The 20,783-nt window shown below is 33.8% G+C and overlaps 3 protein-coding genes across 3 annotated transcripts; 1 reads left to right on the forward strand and 2 right to left on the reverse strand.

Moving 5' to 3' along the window:
* Positions 1–1,672: 1,672 nt before the first annotated feature.
* Positions 1,673–4,847, reverse strand: LOC148628387 (meiosis expressed gene 1 protein homolog). The gene is made up of 3 exons (XM_088586505.1): positions 4,719–4,847; positions 2,584–2,723; positions 1,673–2,211 (listed from the first exon to the last, which is right to left on the reverse strand). Exons 2-3 carry the CDS (start codon positions 2,716–2,718, stop codon positions 2,083–2,085), a joined length of 264 nt encoding a protein of 87 aa, XP_088442631.1. The 5' UTR covers positions 2,719–2,723; positions 4,719–4,847; the 3' UTR covers positions 1,673–2,082.
* A 1,284-nt stretch (positions 4,848–6,131) lies between these two features.
* Positions 6,132–6,932, forward strand: LOC148628388 (protein CFDP2-like). Its single transcript, XM_088566389.1, has one exon. It carries the CDS (start codon positions 6,132–6,134, stop codon positions 6,930–6,932), a length of 801 nt encoding a protein of 266 aa, XP_088422515.1.
* A 4,181-nt stretch (positions 6,933–11,113) lies between these two features.
* On the reverse strand, positions 11,114–20,063 carry LOC148628389 (ADP-ribosylation factor 4). Its single transcript, XM_088586531.1, has 6 exons — positions 19,823–20,063; positions 17,404–17,484; positions 16,640–16,749; positions 15,433–15,504; positions 14,094–14,219; positions 11,114–12,314 (listed from the first exon to the last, which is right to left on the reverse strand). Exons 1-6 carry the CDS (start codon positions 19,887–19,889, stop codon positions 12,228–12,230), a joined length of 543 nt encoding a protein of 180 aa, XP_088442657.1. The 5' UTR covers positions 19,890–20,063; the 3' UTR covers positions 11,114–12,227.
* Between the last annotated feature and the right edge of the window lie 720 nt (positions 20,064–20,783).

Here is a 20,783-nt window from a genome sequence, read left to right on the forward strand (position 1 = left end):
ACTTCGTCTCTGTGCAGTAGTTGTGGTTGGTCAATTGTTCTGAATATTTGATATGATTGTTACTAACCACTAAAGGAAGTTCCTATTTAGTTTGGACATTGAGGCCCCTACCATTTTAGAAAATGGGCAAAAAAATGGGTAAAAATTAGTGTTTATTAAAACCCATGTAGAATGTTTTTCTTTCTGATTTGAATTCTTCTTTTATTATGTTCCTCATTTTAATTCCAGTAAGTCTTCAGTGATAAAAGTTGTCAGACAACTCCTTTTAAAAGTAATTGCTCTTGAAAGGTGGAAAATGACGTTTTTCTTACAGTTTTCAGCCAATATCATGAAAACTATGATAGATAAAATGAAACTTTCAATCACTGAAATGATCCTTATGATAAGCCCTACCTAAGTCTTCTTGAATCAAAATAGTTGGACAACTTCTTTTTAAATTTATTGCCCTTGAAACTCAAAATTTAAACAGGTGAGCGGTTCAGGCACCTGGGAGCCTCTTGTTATTTATTTTTGGTCAGGTTTTAAAAAAAAATATTGGACTCCTTAAAAAAAATCCTGCCTACGTTTTTCAATAAGATTTCAGATGTATAATGTTATGGTGCAGTTGTCATCTTTGGACACTTCGTTTCTGTGTGATAGGTGAGGTTAGCCAATTGTTCTGAAATTTTTATTTTTACTAACCACTAAAGGAAGGTTCCTATTTAATTTGGACTTCATGACCCCTACCATTTTAGAATTTTAGAAATATGGGCCAAAAGGGTATAAATAGGTGTTTATTAAAACCCATGTAAAATTTTTTTTTTATTTTAACTATTCTTTTCAGCTCACCTTGCCGAATGTTCTTTGGGGTATCCGGCATAGAATTGATGTGGGGATTTTGGATCCGTCGAAAAACATGGCCGTCGTTACTAAAAATAGAACATAGGGGTCAGACAGTAGTTATTCGCTTATATCTCCAAAACCGTTAGCTTTAGCCAAATTCTGACATGTTCAGCATAATGAGATCTATCTGGTCAAATTTTCATTTTAATCCATTATTAGCCATGTTAAAGTTTTTTTTCGACATTTTTTGCTGTTTTTAATGTTATTTCTTTTAAAAAAATCATCTCCTCTGACACTACTTGACCAATTGGTACCTAACTTGGCATGAATGTTCTTTGGGGTATCCTGCAACTCCATGTTTGAGTTATTGCTCTTGATTAGCAGAAAGTTATGTTTTAGCAGTTTTCAGCCAACATCTTGAAAACTATAACAGATAGAATGAAACTTTGAACTGATGAAATGATCCTTATGACAAGTCCTACCAAAGTTTCCTTTGAATGAAAATTGTCTTACAACTCCTTGTAAGAGTTATTGCCCTTGAAAGGCAAAAAATTTAACCAGGTCAGCGATTCAGGCTCCTGGGAGCCTTTTGTTTAAATTTTGGTCCAGTTTTGAAAAAAAAATGATTCAAGTTTTGTGGCACTAGGGGAAGAAAACTTTCTTTTGCTTAATCTCATAGCCATTTACAAGAGGATCTCTGTATACTCTAAACATGTCATAGGGGTATAAAAATTAATTTATGAACAATATGAACATCTGTAAAATACTTGAAACTTATACTAATTTTAATACAGCAATTCACAAAAAGACAAAATGTGTTAGGCATTAATAAAGAAACAAAACAGATCAATACAAGCAGCATTTAGTACTTTAATCAAACATTCCATTCTATTCATATTCTATACCTACATCTTCACCATATAAACAACCACATACCACTCAGATAATCTCATTCTCACACACATTCAATTTCACTATGTTTTAAAAAATTAATGGTTGATGTTGAAAATTTTATGAATGTAGATATAAGAGCAACACTAAAATGAACACTTCAGATTAAAATATATAATGCTCTTCATAAAAAATGTAATGAGTGAAATAAATATATAAATAAACAGTTTGAAACAACTTTACACACTAGTTCCAACATTGATTGTTCAATGAAAGTTATAAAGAAACATTAAAGGTGTGTGCAGTATTTGCATCTAGTGGCAGCATTTGATAATACAAGAGTGAATATATATAAAATATTCACAATTATTAATACACATACAATTTACATTTGTTAATGTCTTTTTCTGGGCATTCTCTTGTTTTATTAAAATAGTAAAAGCATCCATCTTTCCTTTTCAGTTTTTTAACATATCCATTGTGTGGCCATCTATCAACCTACAAAATCAAATAATTTAACTGTAGCACAACTCCTAGAAACATCTAAAATTCAGCCTCCATTTTGTCAAAATACTTAATATTTATAAACTGTATTTCAATTTCAATTTTATTAATTATTCATTGTGATTAAAACTGAAAACCAAGTTCATTGAATAAAACTAGGAAGGATATGGACGAAGAAGTTACATAACACGAGGGGCTACCAAAGAAATAAATTGAAGCATTTTCTCCGGTTTTAAGAAAAAAGCTATAAATGTACAAATGTACCATTGTTACCATACTTCTTTCACAATCAGTGTTATATAGAGAGGGTGAACAGATTAAGTACGATAGAGAATGTTCCGTGACAATAATTTGTATGATACTCACATCTTGGTTATTGTTAACTTTTTGATATTCAATAGCATCCCTGTAACCAGCAACTTGAAATCTGTATGCCTCTTCTACCTCTTCAGACCACTGTTTAGCTCTTGTCATAGACTTTGGTTCTGCCACAGTTGCCATAATACCTGAAAGTGTTCATCAAATTACAAATTAAAATGGAATAAAGGTTGCCAAACAGAGCTGGTTGTAAATATACGGAGAACATATATTGATTATTTTCCCTACTTAAAAGTGCTCACAGAGTTTAGGAATTTACAATAATTGTGAGAAAGTTAATCATAAAAATGAACTTATTTATTAACCAGTGCAATAGAATTACCATATCCTGTTTCCCCTGGCAAGATTAAGCCTAGGGAAAACTCAGTTCATTGCTTTCCCCATTTTTATACGACAACAAAAAAAATTATTGCTTTGGCACTGTAATTATTGTCCATTTTGGTGGTGTCATTGTCCATAGACAAAATTTGAGTATCGGTTTTAAAATTTTATAACAAGGTTTCATTCCATATTGTCAACTTTTCTTTCATCTGTGGCAGCATCCCTTCAGTACCTGCTTATGGAATTTTCATATCACAACTCATACGTTATGTCAGAGCTTGCCGTAACTACACAGACTTTTTGTATCGTTCTAGACTTCTTACCATCAGGCTTCTGGAACAGGATTATGTTGCTACAAATTTGAAGTCGTAATTACAGAAGTTTTATGGTCATCATCATGAACTCATGGATTGTTGTGGTGTATCCACCTGCACCATGAGAACTTATTTGTTCAATGTGTCAGTTTTCCTTTCCTCTCTCGTCTACCAAGGACTTGACTTTTTATGAGCAACTCGGCCAGTGTTTCTAAAAAAGCAGAGGATATTCACCCTACTTGTGCACCTGGTCCATGCTCCCAGTTTTTAGTGGAGTCTGAATTGTTCATTAACATGTATTATTTTGGTTATTTTATGTTCCTTGTTGTGTTTTCCATGTCTGGTCTTTGTCCCTGGATTACATTCTTTTCATTTCTACTAGAATCTTGGTTCCCTTGATTACTCTTTCAAACCACAAAAAGAAGTTGGTATTGACCCTTATGTCTGTATAATTACTGGAGTAAAACTGAATGGATCTATGTGATGCAATACAACAAAAGGAAGACTTAGATTAATTTTTGATGTTGCAACTTGAGCCAAGTGAGAAAAAAGGGCCAGAAATAAGTTTTTTTTCTGATTTCTGGACAATGCTGGTAGCTTGAGTGAAAGGGATGGACCGTTTTGAAATTGTAACACAAGGCACCATATCCCCACAGGAAGTTAAATATTGATTTTCACTGGAACCATTTAAGAAGTTTTATCCTTTGTCAAATGTCTAATCATAATTAAAATTCAAAGCTGTGTCAAGATTGAGTGGTGTGTCTATACTTGCCATAACTGTAACCAAAATGCTCAGAGTTCAACCTTCGGGTCATATCAAGCTATGCCCTGCATTTCAATACTGTTTCAAAACATGCCCTGACATTTATAGACACACATGATTTTAGAAATATACCACTGTTTACTATGGGCTATTCAAATTATTGAAAACTTCATATTTTATTTCTTGAGGAGTTGGTAATTACAGAACATTCAATCTTCATCATCTATTTCTATTACTATATTTATGCACATTATTTAACTGTACACATGGCATATACAAACAGCAATGGCTTGTGCCAGTTAGAAGTTCACCAGGAACGTTAAGAATTAATTCTATTGTGTGTCTACTGGAGTTAAGTATACAGTTGTGACATGTCAGGGTTCAGTTGGTTGGGTGGATATCATTGATCCTGGCATTCTTGGGCAGAAAACAAAATTGTATGTTCAGTATGCATAGCAATACAATAGGCATGCGAATTTTCAAGATATTCTGAAACAAATCGCTCCTTGGCAATTCCCATGACATGCATGCCTTTTATTTCCATTGAACTAAATATTTATAAGAATTGTAAATATCTACAATTCCTGAATAGAAAATTTGTTTTTTATGATGCATTAAGTGCATAACTTCTTAGACTTAGTCGACTTCGGGTGTTAGCTTTCGTTCATAGTCATAGTCATAGAACATAGGAAATAAGTAAATCTACTGACTATTACAATACTTACAAAGACAATACTACACACTTCCGGACACAAAAGAAAAGATTCAGACAGTATGGTCTGGTGAGTTTAGATTGTCACGCTAATCGTTGCTTAGTGAATACGTAAACAAAAAAAAAATACGAATGAATGTAATTGTTACATCGAATCTGATTGGTTAATTTCTTTGATTAGTTATGAACACCATCGGTGCGAACGCGAAAGAAGTTCCGTATTTTTTTCTGGTTTTTTTAATTTAATTAGTAGGTTGACACGATGGTGTGAGAAATATTAAGTGTCATTCTAATTTTCAGTTTTTAAGGATAATATGAGGCAGGTGTAACACGTAAGAGGACGAAGATGAATATATTGATAATTTAAAATAAATGCCTTTTTAATTAGCTTGATTCATCAACTAGGATTTATTTTTCTTCATAATGTAAGAAAACTTTAAGATGTGAAGAAAAATCCTTACTCTGTATTCTTCATGTCAGACCAAAATCAGGCTATCAGTGCTTCCAAGGCCAAATGTTTTAAAAATCATGTATGTCTTATAACTAAAAATATATTCAGTTATAGCCAATTTTGTAATAAATAAATATTACAACAAGCTAGACAACCTTGTTGTGTGTTGGTGGCTTAATAACCACAGGGTAGTGTTATGCGTCTAGTGCAGTAGTGATCGAACGTCTCTAGATCGCTACTGACGCTGGCTAGTCTACGTGTAGACGAAAAGGGGAGCAGCGTAAGCAGAAGCCTTCCTCTGCCAGTACATAGCCTCTACACTACCAAGACTCCTTCAATTTGCCTCCCCGAGGTAACACACGGTAACTTGGGTCTAGTACTCAAGGCTAACATGAAGGGGATCTCGGAGTAACAAGGACCCTAGAGGTGTAGAGTGCAGGCCCACCGGCGCGTGGAACACGCCCTGGCTCTCACCAACCTTGCCCCACCTATGGGTTAAATAGATCGCTGCCTTGTGATGGACTGTTGAGTCAAAGGCTACGGGAGACAACCCAGACAGAAAACGATGGTCAGACTGGGATCATTCCTTTGAAAGGGAACCTGTCTAGGAGAGGAAACTCTGATGTAAAACCCGGCTAGAAAGGAGTCGTCACCCATGGTAGTGAACCTATCTAGGAGAGCTGACTCTGATACAAAAGCATGTGAGGGACTTGCTGACCACCACATTAAAATAAAGCTAAAGCTAGAGGGCCAACCCCCCACTAGTGGATACAAATGGTTACAGAAACGATTACAGTAAAAGTCATTCCTCGGACTCGTCAACGACTAGAGAAAGAGGACCAAACCAAACATCGAGGACAGCAAATGACGCGAAAGCTGATGAAGTTGTTCTCACCAAAACAACAAACAACCATAGGCACTTGGAATGTTAGAACAATGTATCAAAGTGGCAAAAGCTTGCAAATTGTGAACGAAATGGATAGATACAATATCGAAATTCTAGGACTCAGCGAAGTAAGATGGAATACAGCTGGAATGACAACACTATCTTCAGGTCATACGGTCATATTCTCAGGAAATCCAAATGAAGACGACATACATGACAAAGGCGTGGGATTCATGCTTACAAAGAAAGCCAAGAAATCGCTTTTGGAGTGGAATCCAATATCTGCAAGAGTGATATCAGCTAGATTTGACACTCGAATCCAGAAAACAACATTTATACAGGTGTATGCACCAACAAACACCGCAGACGAAGATGATAAAAATGACTTCTACAACTTATTACAATCAGTTGTTGATGCCGTTCCTAAAAGAGACATCCTTATCATCTTAGGAGATCTGAATGCCAAAGTAGGTGATGACAGAGGAGGTAGAGAAAGGGAGATAGGACCACATGGAATAGGGCAAATGAATGAGAACGGAGAGATGTTTGCTGACTTTTGCGCTATAAACAGTCTAGTAATTGGCGGTACTTGGTTTCCACATAAATCTTGTCATAAAACCACCTGGATTTCACCATCTGGAGACACTGAAAACCAAATAGACCACATAACAATAAGCTGTCGATGGAGATCTTCATTACAAGATATACGAACAAAACGTGGAGCAGACGCAGCATCAGATCACCACCTTGTAATTGGAAAAATTAAACTCAAGCTTTTAACAACAAAGAAAAGAGAGACTACAAAAAGGAAGTTTAATGTTGAGAAGTTTAAAGATCAGAAAGTGAAAGAAAACTTCCAAATTACACTCAGGAACAGATTTAGTACTTGACTAGCCCTGACAACGAAGAAATGAACAATGATATTGATGACATCTGGAACTCAACAAAGACAGCCATTCTGGAAGCATGCGAAGAAACAGTTGGTTTCATTCAAGTGAAAAGAAAGAAATGGATGTCAGATCAAACATGGGATACAATATCTGAAAGAAGGGAAATAAAAGAAAAGTTGATGAGTGCCAAAACCAGACAGCAAAAGAAAAACCTGCAAGACCTTTACAGCGCAAAAGACAGAGAAGTGAAGAAAAGCTGTAAAAGAGATAAAAGAAACAATGCTGAAAAGTTAGCAGTAGAAGCTGAAAAAGCCTGCTTAAAAGGAGACATCAAAACATTGTATAACATCACAAGACAACTCAGTGGAAAGATCTCTCAAAATGAAAATTTACCAGTCAAAGATAAAAACAACAATACCCTCACAAAGCTAGAAGATCAGCTTGACAGATGGAAAGAACACTTTAGTGAGGTATTGAACAGACCACCACCAACAGATCCACCAATACTTGAAGAAGGTCCAACACTTAACATAGAGACTGACAAAATTACCGAAAATGAAGTAAGAAAAGCCCTAAAACATCTTAAGAATGGGAAAGCAGCGGGAATCGATGGCATACCACCAGAAGCCCTCAAGTCCATGAATGACACTACCATTCAATATCTTCTTGGGCTATTAAACCAGATATGGGAAAAAGAAAAAATTCCAAAAGACTGGCAAAAGGGACTCTTGGTAAAACTACCTAAAAAGGGGGACAAATCCAATTGCAACAACTGGAGAGGAATAACTCTTTTGTCCATTCCTAGTAAAACCCTATGCAGTATAATCTTACAAAGAATGAAAGAAGAGATTGATAGCAAGCTGAGAGATGAACAAGCTGGATTTAGACAAGAACGATCATGTGTCGACCAGATTGCAACACTCAGAATAATTATTGAGCAAACGATCGAATGGCAGTCATCCCTATATCTAAACTTTATTGACTTCCAGAAAGCATTTGACAGCATAGATCATCAGGCCTCGTGGAACATTCTAGGACACTATGGGATTCCTCCAAAGATTATTTCCATGATTAAGTTACTGTATGAAGAATTCTCTTGTCAGGTCATACATGCTGGTACATTGACGGATCCTTTCCCTGTAACAACTGGCGTAAGGCAAGGATGCATTCTCTCTCCCCTTCTCTTTCTCATAGTCATCGACTGGATAGCAACAACAGCTTACAACGACCCTCATGGTATACAATGGACACTAACATCTCGTCTAGAAGACCTCGAATTTGCAGACGACATATGCACACTATCGCATCGTCTTCAAGATTCCCAACACCAGGTCAACCATCTCGAAGAAACAGCTAAAAGAACAGGATTGTATATCAACACAGCCAAAACCAAAGCCATGAGAATCCAACAAAACCAGATGGATCCAATATTGGTAAGTAACCAACAGATAGAGAATGTAGATAAATTTACGTACCTTGGAAGTGTCATGAGTACAACTGGAGGCACTGACGAAGATGTACAAGCCAGAAAGATGAAAGCATTACAGGCTTTTTCCATTCTAAAGCCAGTATGGAAAAGTAGAACACTGAGAACGACTACTAAGATAAAAATTTTCAACAGCAATGTTAAGTCTGTCCTGTTATATGGTTGCGAGACCTGGAGAGAAACAGAAAACACCATGAAATCTATACAAGTCTTTGTTAACAAGTGCCTAAGAAATATACTGAATATCAGATGGCCAGAAAAAATAACAAACAAGAAACTCTGGCAAAGAACAAAACAACAACCAATAGAAAACACCATTCGAACCCGAAAATGGAAATGGATTGGTCATACTTTAAGGAAGAACAATAAAAACACTACAAAGCAAGCTTTAGATTGGAATCCCCAAGGGCAAAGAAAAAGAGGAAGACCAAAGAACACCTGGAGGAGGGGTTTGAACTCTGAACTGAAGAGAGTCGGACTAACGTGGAAGAATTGTAACACCATCGCCCAAAACCGAAGCGAATGGAGAGAAACTGTAGTCGCCCTATGTCCACCCATGGACGAAATGGAATAAATCATAAAATCAGACAACCTAGACTTGCTACAAGTCCCTCTTTATAACATGTATATGACACAGAAAATCTATGTAATTAACCTCTCTGACAGCACCACTGCTAAATTCTGTGAAAGAGGACCCCCTCTAAAGTGTCTGCACACCCCTCTAACTGATCAGAAATGCCGATTTAGTATTGAATTTCCGTATTCTTTCATTGAAAGGCCGTATTTAAGGTATATTCCTCCCCTACCTGCACCGAGAACTGTAACCCCAGTCAGCACACGCAGTGTTTGGATTTTTGCGATTAGTGACGGCTTTAAAATTCCAATTTTGTTTTGTTTTTGTTTTAGATCGTTCAAATTGACTCAATGAAAGTTAAATGAATCAAAGGGAAATGAATGAAAATTAAACGTTTTGTTATGTTCGCACTGACCCCATCCTTAATTATTGATATGTTCGATCTTTCACGAAGCGCTTTCACCACCAGAAACACAATGTTACATACGCTTGATAATCACAGAGTTCCGTGAAATAATCGTGAATAGAACACATAGAAAATGTTGATAATGTAATGTAAATAAAGTTAGGATGACACACACGTTGTAGTAAAATGCCCATTATATGGAAATATTACGGGTGTTTTCTTTTATAAAATTTGATGTAAACATTTTCATGTATCTAAATTTACATGGCTATTCTCACAAGACAATTTATAATTGATTCATAAAAGTGGTTAGGAAAGTATTTATCAAATAATTTTAAGGTCAGAAGGGCATCAAAGTTATAAGTGTGAAACCTCTTTTCTAATTTCTGAATCGGCCCCACGCCGACATACGTTAAATTGGTATTAGTCCGAATTTACTCCGACTCTGCAACCCTCATTTTACTTATTTAGAGATTTATTTCTGGTTGGAGCCCCAACCGACATATCTAAATAAACTAGATATAACTCCTAACAGGACTTTAATTCATGCCCATCCCCCACAGCCTGTTGAACCATATAAATTTGGGGACCAATGTGGACATAAGATTCATTTTAGACACAACTTTATGGTGCATAGACTGTGCACTTTCAACACTGATTTGCTACCACTTCTAAAAAAGCAATCAGCACTATCTTTTTGCTGACAACACAATAACAGAATATTACTCATTCATGACAATATGTACATCTTCATATGATAATATATTACTCCATCAAGTTTCATTACAATCCTGCAAGTCGTTAAGGAGGAGTTGTGGACAAAGCACCAGACCCAGTTTTGCTGGAAAATGCCTAAGTTCAAACTGCTGTCATTTCTACAGTTTTTGTCCAAACATAAATCCCTGAAAATATACACATCTCTATGTGGTAATTGCACACCCCAGTAAGTTTCATAACAATTATGCAAGCTGCTTAGAATAGTTTGGACAGACAGACTGACTTAAACCTATAAAACCTCCGAACTCTGTTTGCACGGGATATAAAAAGAATGTTGCTGGGGCAGAGGATATCAATTCAGACTCAGCTGGTACACAAGGAAATGGCAGTGTTTTCAGTCAGCGTTAGTAGATTAATATTCAAAGTTCATGTGCAAGAAAGGATATGAATAAGTTCAAGTTACCCCACCCCACCGATGTTAAAGATAACATTCACATTTGTGGTAATTTCACATGTATTACCAGTCATTTAGTCTCAACACTGAGTCGGCTACTATTTTATAAATTTTAACTCTAGTGTATTAAATGGTGACAGTATAATACAAGTTGAATCTTTATACATATATGTTACTTTTGACTTGTCTAGTCCTAGTATACTGATGAACATACTTTTCTTTTCTTTAGTTCCAGTATATAAAATGTTATGTGTGTTTCCTTGTGTGTTGCAGGACTTTCTTGACCTTCACAGTGAGTCCACCTTCCAAATGATCATGGACATCATTTTTTTTTACCCCTTATAAGATGCAACTCATTTGCTGTTCAATGAAAACCTGACAATGTTTATTCTACAATAATTAATAAATAATGTCATGTTTTCATATATGAAAACCTATGGTCAATTAGGGAAAATCAGGACTTTGGGATCCACAATGTCAGGTCTAAAAACTTTTTCCTGAAATCATTTTGTGTTTCTAAATCTATGTTAAATAAAACAAAAAGTTATAATTTTTACACATTTTATTGTTACTTTCATGGTAGCTAACAAGAATATCTTGTTTCTTCATTCAGTAGAGGACCATGTGCATTACACTTCATTACCACCATCACAATGAAGGAACATTTTTCTGGTTTATACATAGACCATATCAATTAAAATAAATTCTAATATTTTTTGAAAAACACTCATCTACAATATTATAGTAAGTATCAAGGCTTTTTAATGGATTTTACTAAAACATTTCTATCCACAAATCTCCAGTAAGTTATTTGAATCACGAAGTTATAAATTTGACAGAGTGTAAAAGCCTTAGGAATGAAAATGTCCTCATCAAATTAATGCATCAATAATCTACAAAAAATCTCATAAGAAATTCATCATTTAATAAAATAGGAACACTTCTCAGCATTTGTGTAAATAAATAAGACCATATATAAGACATTAGGATTTTTTTCAAATTGCATTATTCTCATTAATTCTTCACTACATTTTCGTAATGCACTTTATAAAAATTTTAATGCACCCTTGAAAGGTTAATTTTTAAGCTTAATTACAACATATTTCATACAAAACAGCAATATCTTCATAGTCAACCAAAGCTTAATAATGTAAATGCCCTGAACAGGCACTAAAATGTTAAAAAGTTAATGAAAGTAACCACACATTTAGCAATGATGTTCACACTACCAATCACGACATGAAACATACAAAACGGGAAATTATTGGTCAATAGATTTAAAATTATATACATCACAGTATGCACTATGAACTGTTAACTCTTGGCATTTTTGAACACCATATGTGTAAACTATATTCAATGAAAAATAATCTTTTTCTTCTAATACATAAAAAAAGAGAATATTTAGAGTATTAGATAGCCTATCCTAAAAACAAAGAAAACATAATTCTTCATAAACATACATTACAATACAAAATTCTGTAACATTAAAACATTTTAAATCAACCCAATTTTAAGAAAAAACTTATTTAATTTGGATTTAATTTATCAAAAATGCTAGAATAAAAATACAAACATGTTTGCCAAGATTTTTTTCACCATTTAGTAAAGGACCCAACATTTATAAATAATACAAGAAACATCTACATTAGTCCTCTTCACCTCTTGGACAGTTCATTTGATAACCAATCAAGTCCTTCATAAAGTCCAGTTCCTTGTGTTGCACAGGTCCCTTGAATGTACCACTGTGAAAAAAAGAGCAATCCTGTTATACACAAGTCTGACATTGGTCACATTCAATTTTTTATCACAACGATAAAACTAGACATTTCTTACAAGGCTTTTGACTAAATCTTTAAAATAATGACAACAAAAATATATTTGTGTTTATGAGTAGTGCAACAGAAGATGAAAGAATGATTCTCATGAAAAATATATATATATATCAATGTGAAACAGTACAGTGTCATATGATAGTGTGGTGACCTGTAGAAGTTTAATTCTTCATTGCTTGGCTTTTGGTGGATGACTGTCTCATTGGCAATCATACCATATCTCCTATTTTTATATACTTTATCTGGATTGATAATTTCTTAAATACTTAACCTGGGAAAGAACCTATCTCCTTATAGTGTTATGAAAAATATTAGTTTTAGCCATATATTCTGATAACTTCTTTTATTTAAAAAATTTTATAATACTGGTACATTGCTTGTTAAACACAATATCTCACGAAATAAATTTCACAAAAAAAACCTGCAATTACAATTTAACAGTATTTTACAATACCAAGTGAACTGAATAATCTCATATAATAGGAGTACCAAATACTAAATTTCTACAAGACATTTTAAATAGATTAAACAATTAATTACCCCCTCTCGGACAGGAATTTATACAATTGCTTAACAGGGAGAGTCCATTCTTCCCCTACTGAAATCACAATTTATGAAATCTCAAATTACTGCCCACCTTAAATCATGTAAACAAACATGTAACATTCCAATGTGTATCAGCTGTTTTAATTCATTTCAGAAGGGTGAATGAACATCAAATTCATATTTAATAAAATATTAAACGTTATATTTTAGAAAAGTTTTATTATATTCTGTAAAAATCACTTACACACGTATACAGCAGCACTCGCCACTTGCGCCATCATGAATGAAAACAAGCAATAACAATTATCAATGAATGAAACATTGTACCTGTCCATGTGTGAACACTGTGACCTTCTAATGCTGTCCCCAAATCTAACATGGTTCTACTTAAATTTACTTAAATTAAGTTTCACCAACAACCATTTCAACTGACAGCGTGAAGTGTACAACCGAATATGAACAAATATAGTGTGTCTAAGGTTATCGTAATAGGTCACGAAAATGTAAAAGGTACCATAATTTCCTATTAGAATTGAAATAAATCATGGAAGCTCCAGTTTATTATTGTTTTACCATGAGCAAAACGGTATTAAATGGTCAGCCCTTGGTAAAACAATGATAAACTGGAATTTCCTCGATTTATTTCTTCAATAATTGGTGTGTGTGTCCGTTTTCCCTGTCTGGTCTTTATCCCTTGATTGCATTCTTTTGATTTCCGCTAGATTCTTGGTTCCCTTGATTACTCTACAATATGGGGTAGGACAAAAACCTATAAAATCAATAGTGCCCTCTGCCATGTTCCAAGGAACAATATGTTAAAATATCAAAAAGACTGGATAAGTTTTGCTTAAGTTTTCATAAAAAAAACTAAATTTAACAGGCACCAAAGACAATGCCTACAATTCAGATGATGCTGACAGGGTGATGCCATCATATGACTGAAAAAAATTGTGGTCATACAACAAAAATCATACAGGTTTGCAATCACAACATTTTAAGCTAACACTTTATAGTTTTTTTTTTATCATTGAATGGATATTTTTCTCTATTGCAAAATGAACTTGCATAATTAGCCCTATAATAAATGCTCAATTTTTTTCAAATTAACAGAAATGAAATTCTGCAACTTTTTATAGCACTTACTGTTCTCCCTCTAAATGTATTCAGGCCCAACGATTCTGTGATTTCAGCTGCTGACATAGCATTTGGTAAATCTTGTTTATTGGCAAATACAAGTAATGCTGCATCTCTTAATTCATCTTCTTGCAACTATAAATGTAAATATAAATGTACGAGCTAACAACATTAGTAAGTTTTTTTTTTCTGTATGACCCCTAAGACTTAGAAAATAAAGGTGTACATTCACGTTTTTTAAATTCCAAATTGATTACTTTTCCAAACAAAAAAATCCACATAACATTCTGTTTTAGCCAATATTCATTTAGATCATTTGGACTGATTATTTTACCTCCAGTAATTTGTTAACAGTATAAAAATTTCTTAATTTTTAAAAGTTGTTAATCAATGACCATGTGGCAAGGTTATTTTTTTAATTAAAGAACCTTAGTGAGCGTGCTCATATACTCCACACGTCCCATGTTGGATACTCCAGTAAATTTGTTTGTAAGAGAAATACATGTAGAAGGACCCTGATAAAAAAGGAATAAGAGTGTTTTTAGGCTTTAAACCTTTACCATCTAACTAAATTCTGTTATTCAGAATGGTAGTTTCAAACTCCAGACTGTCATTTCTTTGAACTATAGTTAATCCAAAGTAAATATCATTGTAGCGGGACTGAAAAGCTCAATCACAGACACTGTCAAATGTTACTAACGTATCTCTATTGTTAACGTAACATTCTCTTGACACTGTATTCAGTTTTTCCAATACAAGTTGAACTGAGCAGTCTCCTTTTCCATGATAGCGAAGTACTAACCAAACCAACCCAGTATTTCCCTTAAAGGGACAAAATGTACACTTGACCTGTAACTTATCATGGTCAACTTATATACAAAAAAATCATGTCATAATCTGCAAGGGTTTAGAAAAAAAGTCAGGAAAACTGAAGATGGACTGACGGACAGGTCAAAAACATTATGCCCTTAGCAACTTTGTTGCGTGGGGTATAATAAATAGTGCATGTCCTAATGAATGATACCGTCAAACTAAAAGTAAAGGCATTAAAAATTATCTTTCTGCCTTAAATTAGAAATAAAGTGATTCACTTAAAAAAAGAAGTGTCACACATTTTAATTTTCATGGAGTTTGAGGCATTTTATGGAATTACTCAATGCTTTATCAATTCAGCTGTCCAGTTAAAAGATATTTGAAGAGAAAGTTGGCAAAATCAGAATTAAGTCCCTTTCAAAGAAAATGGTAGTACTTTCAGAAACAATTTTACTTCTTTCCCGTTTTCATCATCATCTAACAAACAATTATCAAGTATTTACAGAAAAAAGATTATTAAAAAAAAATTGTTTACCATTTTACTTAATTCATCATGTGCTTCTGCAGCTCTTTCTTTGTCATTACTGTCAACCACAAATATAAGACCCTGTAAAGAATAATACATGCGAGAATCAATGTGATGGGAATAAAATAAAAGGCCTTAGTAAATAAATGGTTATCACAGAGACATGTCACACATGGACACTGTTATTCGAAAGTTGATTGATTGTGACATTGTTAATAATTTTATATACATGTATTATGGACAATTCACAATATCCATACAACAATTTGACACCTCCAAAGTGGACAGATTCCTCCAGTATGATCTGCTATTTACAAAAGTTTCAATTGACTGTGAGGGCATATGCAACTACATACCAAATACAAGTTAGTTGTGTTTAAATGACCTCATAAGAAAACTTCATATTAAAATCTCAACAAGAAATTTCAAAGTCAATAGACCATGACTGCAGGGGCACATGCATGAAATGGGTACTGAATAGTGATATAGTGATGCTAATGCCACTGCATACCAAATATGATTGACCTAGCAAAAGTGGTTCATATCAAACTGACCTAACCAGGAAAATTAACATAAAATCTCAATGTGGATGCCCACACAGTAAAACCAAGTCTTGCCTTCGTCGAGACAAAAAGGACAAGATAATAATCTTAATGTAATTTGTCTCATTAGTCACCTATTTATATACATGTATATACTGATTCTTTATTGATAAGTACAAAAGTATTTGTAATTATTGGTATGTGAAACTATAATAATTTTTTTTGTTTAGTCTTATTCATTACCTGTAGTGTTCTAAGATTTGAAAAAAAAAAAGATTTCCACAGGAAAACTCAAAATAAAGATTAACTTTCCACAATTTAAGTTTGTTTTCTGAACTTCACAAAACCTTTCAAAAATTTAAGTTTTCTTCTTTCCAAAGATAAAGTGGAATATAATAAACAACTTTCCCACTTAAGTTGTGTTTGCTCTGGGTGTCAAGCCCTAGAACACTGAACTGCATACAGTAAATGCAGAAATGACTACGATTCAGGTTAATATGATTTTAAATTTTGTAGTATATTAAGCACAAATTTCAGTTTCATTCAACAAAGATGAAAAGAGTGAGCTATAAAATTGCTGTTGAAGCCAATTTTATTTTACTTGTGTGCATTACAGATTAAATATCTCTACATATTTTGTTAAAAAAATATAAAAGTGTAAGGATAAAACAAACCTGGGTATTCTGAAAGTAATGTCTCCATAGGGGTCTGATTTTGTCCTGGCCACCAACATCCCATACAGTGAAGCTTATGTTTTTATACTCTACAGTCTCCACATTAAAACCTACAAATACCATACCATAATCAAAGAAACTATGCAACAGATAACTCAAATAAAATAGTTTCCTTTGTTTCATTATCAATAAAAGTAGTCAACCTTCACAATGAATAAAACTGATTAAAAGATCACTTTGTAAATGTTTATTTTTTTCATGTCAAATATAAAGACCAAATATTTATTACAGTAATTTTTTAATAACCATCATGACATTAAAAATAACTTCAAGCTGTCACATTATTTTTAATACAGTTTAGTTTGATTACAAATGCAGGAAATTGATTAAAATAAATTAATATCTTGAACAAAACATAAACTGCTTGTATAAATTGCCAAAACTAAGTAACATTACTACAAAATACAGTTGTGAAATAAAAGGTATGTATGTTGTATTCTGTAAATGAATACATATTTAATACACATTGTGTTGTAAATTCATTTACAAAACTAAATAGAAGAAACATAGGGAAATATGCAAGGTAAGAATATGTAGAAGTTGATTTCTACATGTACATTAAGGTACCACATGTTGGGCTTGTTAAAAGAAAACATGGACAGTAATGAATTACTCAATGTAAGTAACCAGCTTTTCCCCATACTTTAACAAGTACAGTACAAGTATACTGGTAAAGAAACAAGCAAACTACATAAAAATCTTACCAATTGTTGGAATGGTAGTCACAATTTCTCCAAGTTTAAGTTTGTATAAAATAGTTGTTTTTCCTGCAGCATCAAGTCCCACTGTAAAAAAAGATAACATGTGTTAACAACAAACAAATACATGCAGTTTTCAAAAAAAAATTTAAAAAACTTTAACCATCCAGTTTACTTGGTAATGGTCACCAAAATCTTTAATTCAAAGTTAGTACTGAATATCAATTTAAATATAACGAGAGAACAAAAACAAAACTGTTAAGGTATGCAGATGTTGCTCTGACACCTACATTACAGTATACTGGTCAGAGAGTACTTACACATTTATAGAGCACACCATATGCATAAACATTTGTTTACTGGAATTAAATTTCTAAATGAAGTTCATGTGATAGCACAAATAGAGAGCACAATTTCTGAACTTTATTAAACATTTGATCTTGAAATTTGGACCACGCCAGTGAGAACCATAAATGGATTCCTTGATCAGTAGTTAACTTGTCAGCTTAATTTTGAATATCCAATATAAATTCCTACATAGACGACTTTAGCGTCAAGTCGAATTTGGTAGAGAATGATCTATGCTTTTACACTGGACAAAGAAATGATATCGGATTTGAATGTTAATAGAACTGTAGTAAGGTGGTAACATGTCTTCAAACGTAAAAATATCCAACATGCTTTAAATATATCTATAATTTAAAATTTCTTTGTAGTACTTGAATAAAGTTTCTGTTCCCTTGGCTCAAATTGCAATGTTTACCTATCTAACACGTGTTGACCCTAGTTGTCTCTACCTTGATATAATTAAAGAATGGAAGTGAATTGAATCTCATCTATTGAAAGCTTTCAACAGAAAGTCTTAAGTCTCAATTGCTCTCTGTGAAAATAACACAAGGCAATGGCCATTGGTGCACGTGCTGCAGAAATATATAATACACATATTGTATATTTAAATATGGCTCAGTCTGGTGCGAGCGACTAGGACGAGCGGACAAGTCCGATGTCCTAATAGGGATTTTATTTACACTCCCTTGTCCGAAGCGTAAAGTATTAGGTTCCCTTTTCAATAAATTAGACTCCATGCAATATATAATTTAGCCAAGTTTGTTTAGAAGTTTTTCATCTGTATTTAATATGCAAAATTATAGGAAGACCAGTTACGGGTTTGGCGTAGATTGCAGGGTTTTATCACAATCTTTCCAATTGAAAGTATTTTTTTTTTTTTTTGAAAATGTCAAAGTAATTTCGAATAACTAACATAAGACGTCTTTTAATGTACTGCCAAACCTCTTTCAAAACTTAACTTCTATACACAGCTGTCAAAGAGGGTCTCCACTCCTACCACAACACTTGTTACCCCCGTAGTACTAGTAGTATTAATTCAATGTGGATACTGAAAAATCGAAAGCTCAATTCAAGATTATTATCAGAATAAACTAACATTAAAACCTATGATTTTTCAACACTGTATTCCTTTATTCCCCATACGCAGTTAAAATCCCGACTTAAAAACATTACACGTCGTTGTTTCTCCAAAAGAGGTGGTACACCAAGATACAGATATATTCCCGACTTGCACACCAACATTTTGTCGACATTTATCTCCCTTTAGAGCAGGTGTCTATTCGGAACAAGTAAGGTTTTCTATCCCATATCGACGATACTTTAGAAAATCTCGAAAGTCAGAAGCGAATTTCTCGTTCTACTGACCCTGCCATATATTTTCTTTACCCGGGATACAAATGAAAATCATCCTTATGTAACCTACCAACAAAATGAAACACCCTATAAATTTTAGAAACATTGTTGTGTTTGTCTGCTGGGGATTCCATTTTCATTCGAGTTACCTCTTGAATAAAGTTTCTGTTCCCTTGGCTCAAATTGCAATGTTTACCTATCTAACACGTGTTGACCCTAGTTGTCTCTACCTTGATATAATTAAAGAATGGAAGTGAATGTGAATCTCATCTATTGAAAGCTTTCAACAGAAGGTCTTAAGTCTCAGTTGCTCTCTGTGAAAATAACACAATAGAAAACCTCAACTCATCTGCTGGAACTATGATATAATCATTTACTCTGTGGTTTGTGAATTAACTAAGAGTGATTACAAATGTATGACCATAGAAATAAATATTTGGCCATTTGGGGGCTGTTGTTTTTAACTAGCTCTAGATATTTGAAACATGCAAATGATACTTGATGATAATTAGGGTTTTCAACTTCCTTAACTAATATGAAACCTGTCCAATTCTTGCCAGTTATTTTTTGTCACTGAAACTGTAAATTGTAGCTCTCAGTCTCACACTAAATTATTCACAGTAATGTCATGTAAAATTGTTGATTCAGTTCAAAACAAATACAGCTTGAGCAGGACATACAATGTACATGGCAACCAGTTCTACTTAGGCATACACAAACTTACCCATTAAAATTCTCATTTGCTTTTTGCCGAAGAGGCGATTGAACACGTTTGATATCGTCAATCCCATGTTGTGGTTGTAATGATAAAAACAATCTAAGTGATATAGTAGTTTGTGAGGTTCTAGGTTAACGCAATTTCACTGTCTGATAAGAACAGAAAGCATGTAATTCAAGGAATAAGGGGTATTTGCCACGTCAATTTCGCCAGCTCTTCTCCTTCTTATGACGTAGCTTCAGAAAAGGCACTTCCGGTATAATCACTGGGCACGCTAAATTCAATACCTCTCTTTTTTCTCACAACGTAAGTGCCCGAAGGTTCAGACTGTTCGAAATTTATCAGATTGTCCGGTCGGGATAAAGGTAAATATCGGCTTTAGTTGGATGAGCGGCAACATGTATGTGTTTGGCACGCAATAATTACAAAGCCTGACAGAAACGGAAATAACTGCAATAAAAATAACCTGAACCTATAATTACAATCCACGAAATAACTAATAATGCATTATTTTTACACTGATTCCAACTGTAATTGTACACAAGGTCCAAAATCGCATGCTATAGTAGTTTAATATAATGAAGGCAATGGCCATTGGTGCACGCGCTGCAGGAATATATAATACACATATTGTATATTTAAATATGGCTCAGTCTGGTGCGAGCGACTAGGACGAGCGGACAAGTCCGATGTCCTAATAGGGATTTATTTACACTCCCTTGTCCGAAGCGTAAAGTATTAGGTTCCCTTTTCAATAAATTAGACTCCATGCAATATATAATTTAGCAAAGTTTGTTTAGAAGTTTTTCATCTGTATTTAATATGCAAAATTATAGGAAGACCAGTTACGGGTTTGGCGTAGATTGCAGGGTTTTATCACAATCTTTCCAATTGAAAGTATTTTTTTTTTTTTTTTTAAAAATGTCAAAGTAATTTCGAATAACTAACATAAGACGTCTTTTAATGT

This window comes from Perna viridis, chromosome 1 (genome assembly GCF_037379345.1).
Source record: "Perna viridis isolate PV_CMFRI_1.1 ecotype Kerala chromosome 1, ASM3737934v1, whole genome shotgun sequence".
Lineage (NCBI taxonomy): Eukaryota > Metazoa > Mollusca > Bivalvia > Mytilida > Mytilidae > Perna > Perna viridis.

Excerpts from the sequence above, each read along its gene's own strand:
- LOC148628387 (XM_088586505.1), bottom strand. The coding sequence starts at position 2,718 with ATGGCAACTGTGGCAGAACCAAAGTCTATGACAAGAGCTAAACAGTGG. Across the intron at positions 2,212-2,583 it reads AAGTTAACAATAACCAAGAT|GTTGATAGATGGCCACACAA; the intron begins GTGAGTATCATA and ends TTGATTTTGTAG.
- LOC148628388 (XM_088566389.1), top strand. The coding sequence starts at position 6,132 with ATGGATAGATACAATATCGAAATTCTAGGACTCAGCGAAGTAAGATGG.
- LOC148628389 (XM_088586531.1), bottom strand. The coding sequence starts at position 19,889 with ATGGGATTGACGATATCAAACGTGTTCAATCGCCTCTTCGGCAAAAAG. Across the intron at positions 15,505-16,639 it reads ATTACTTTCAGAATACCCAG|GGTCTTATATTTGTGGTTGA; the intron begins GTTTGTTTTATC and ends TATTCTTTACAG. Across the intron at positions 12,315-14,093 it reads ATACATTTAGAGGGAGAACA|TGGTACATTCAAGGGACCTG; the intron begins GTAAGTGCTATA and ends TTTTTTTCACAG.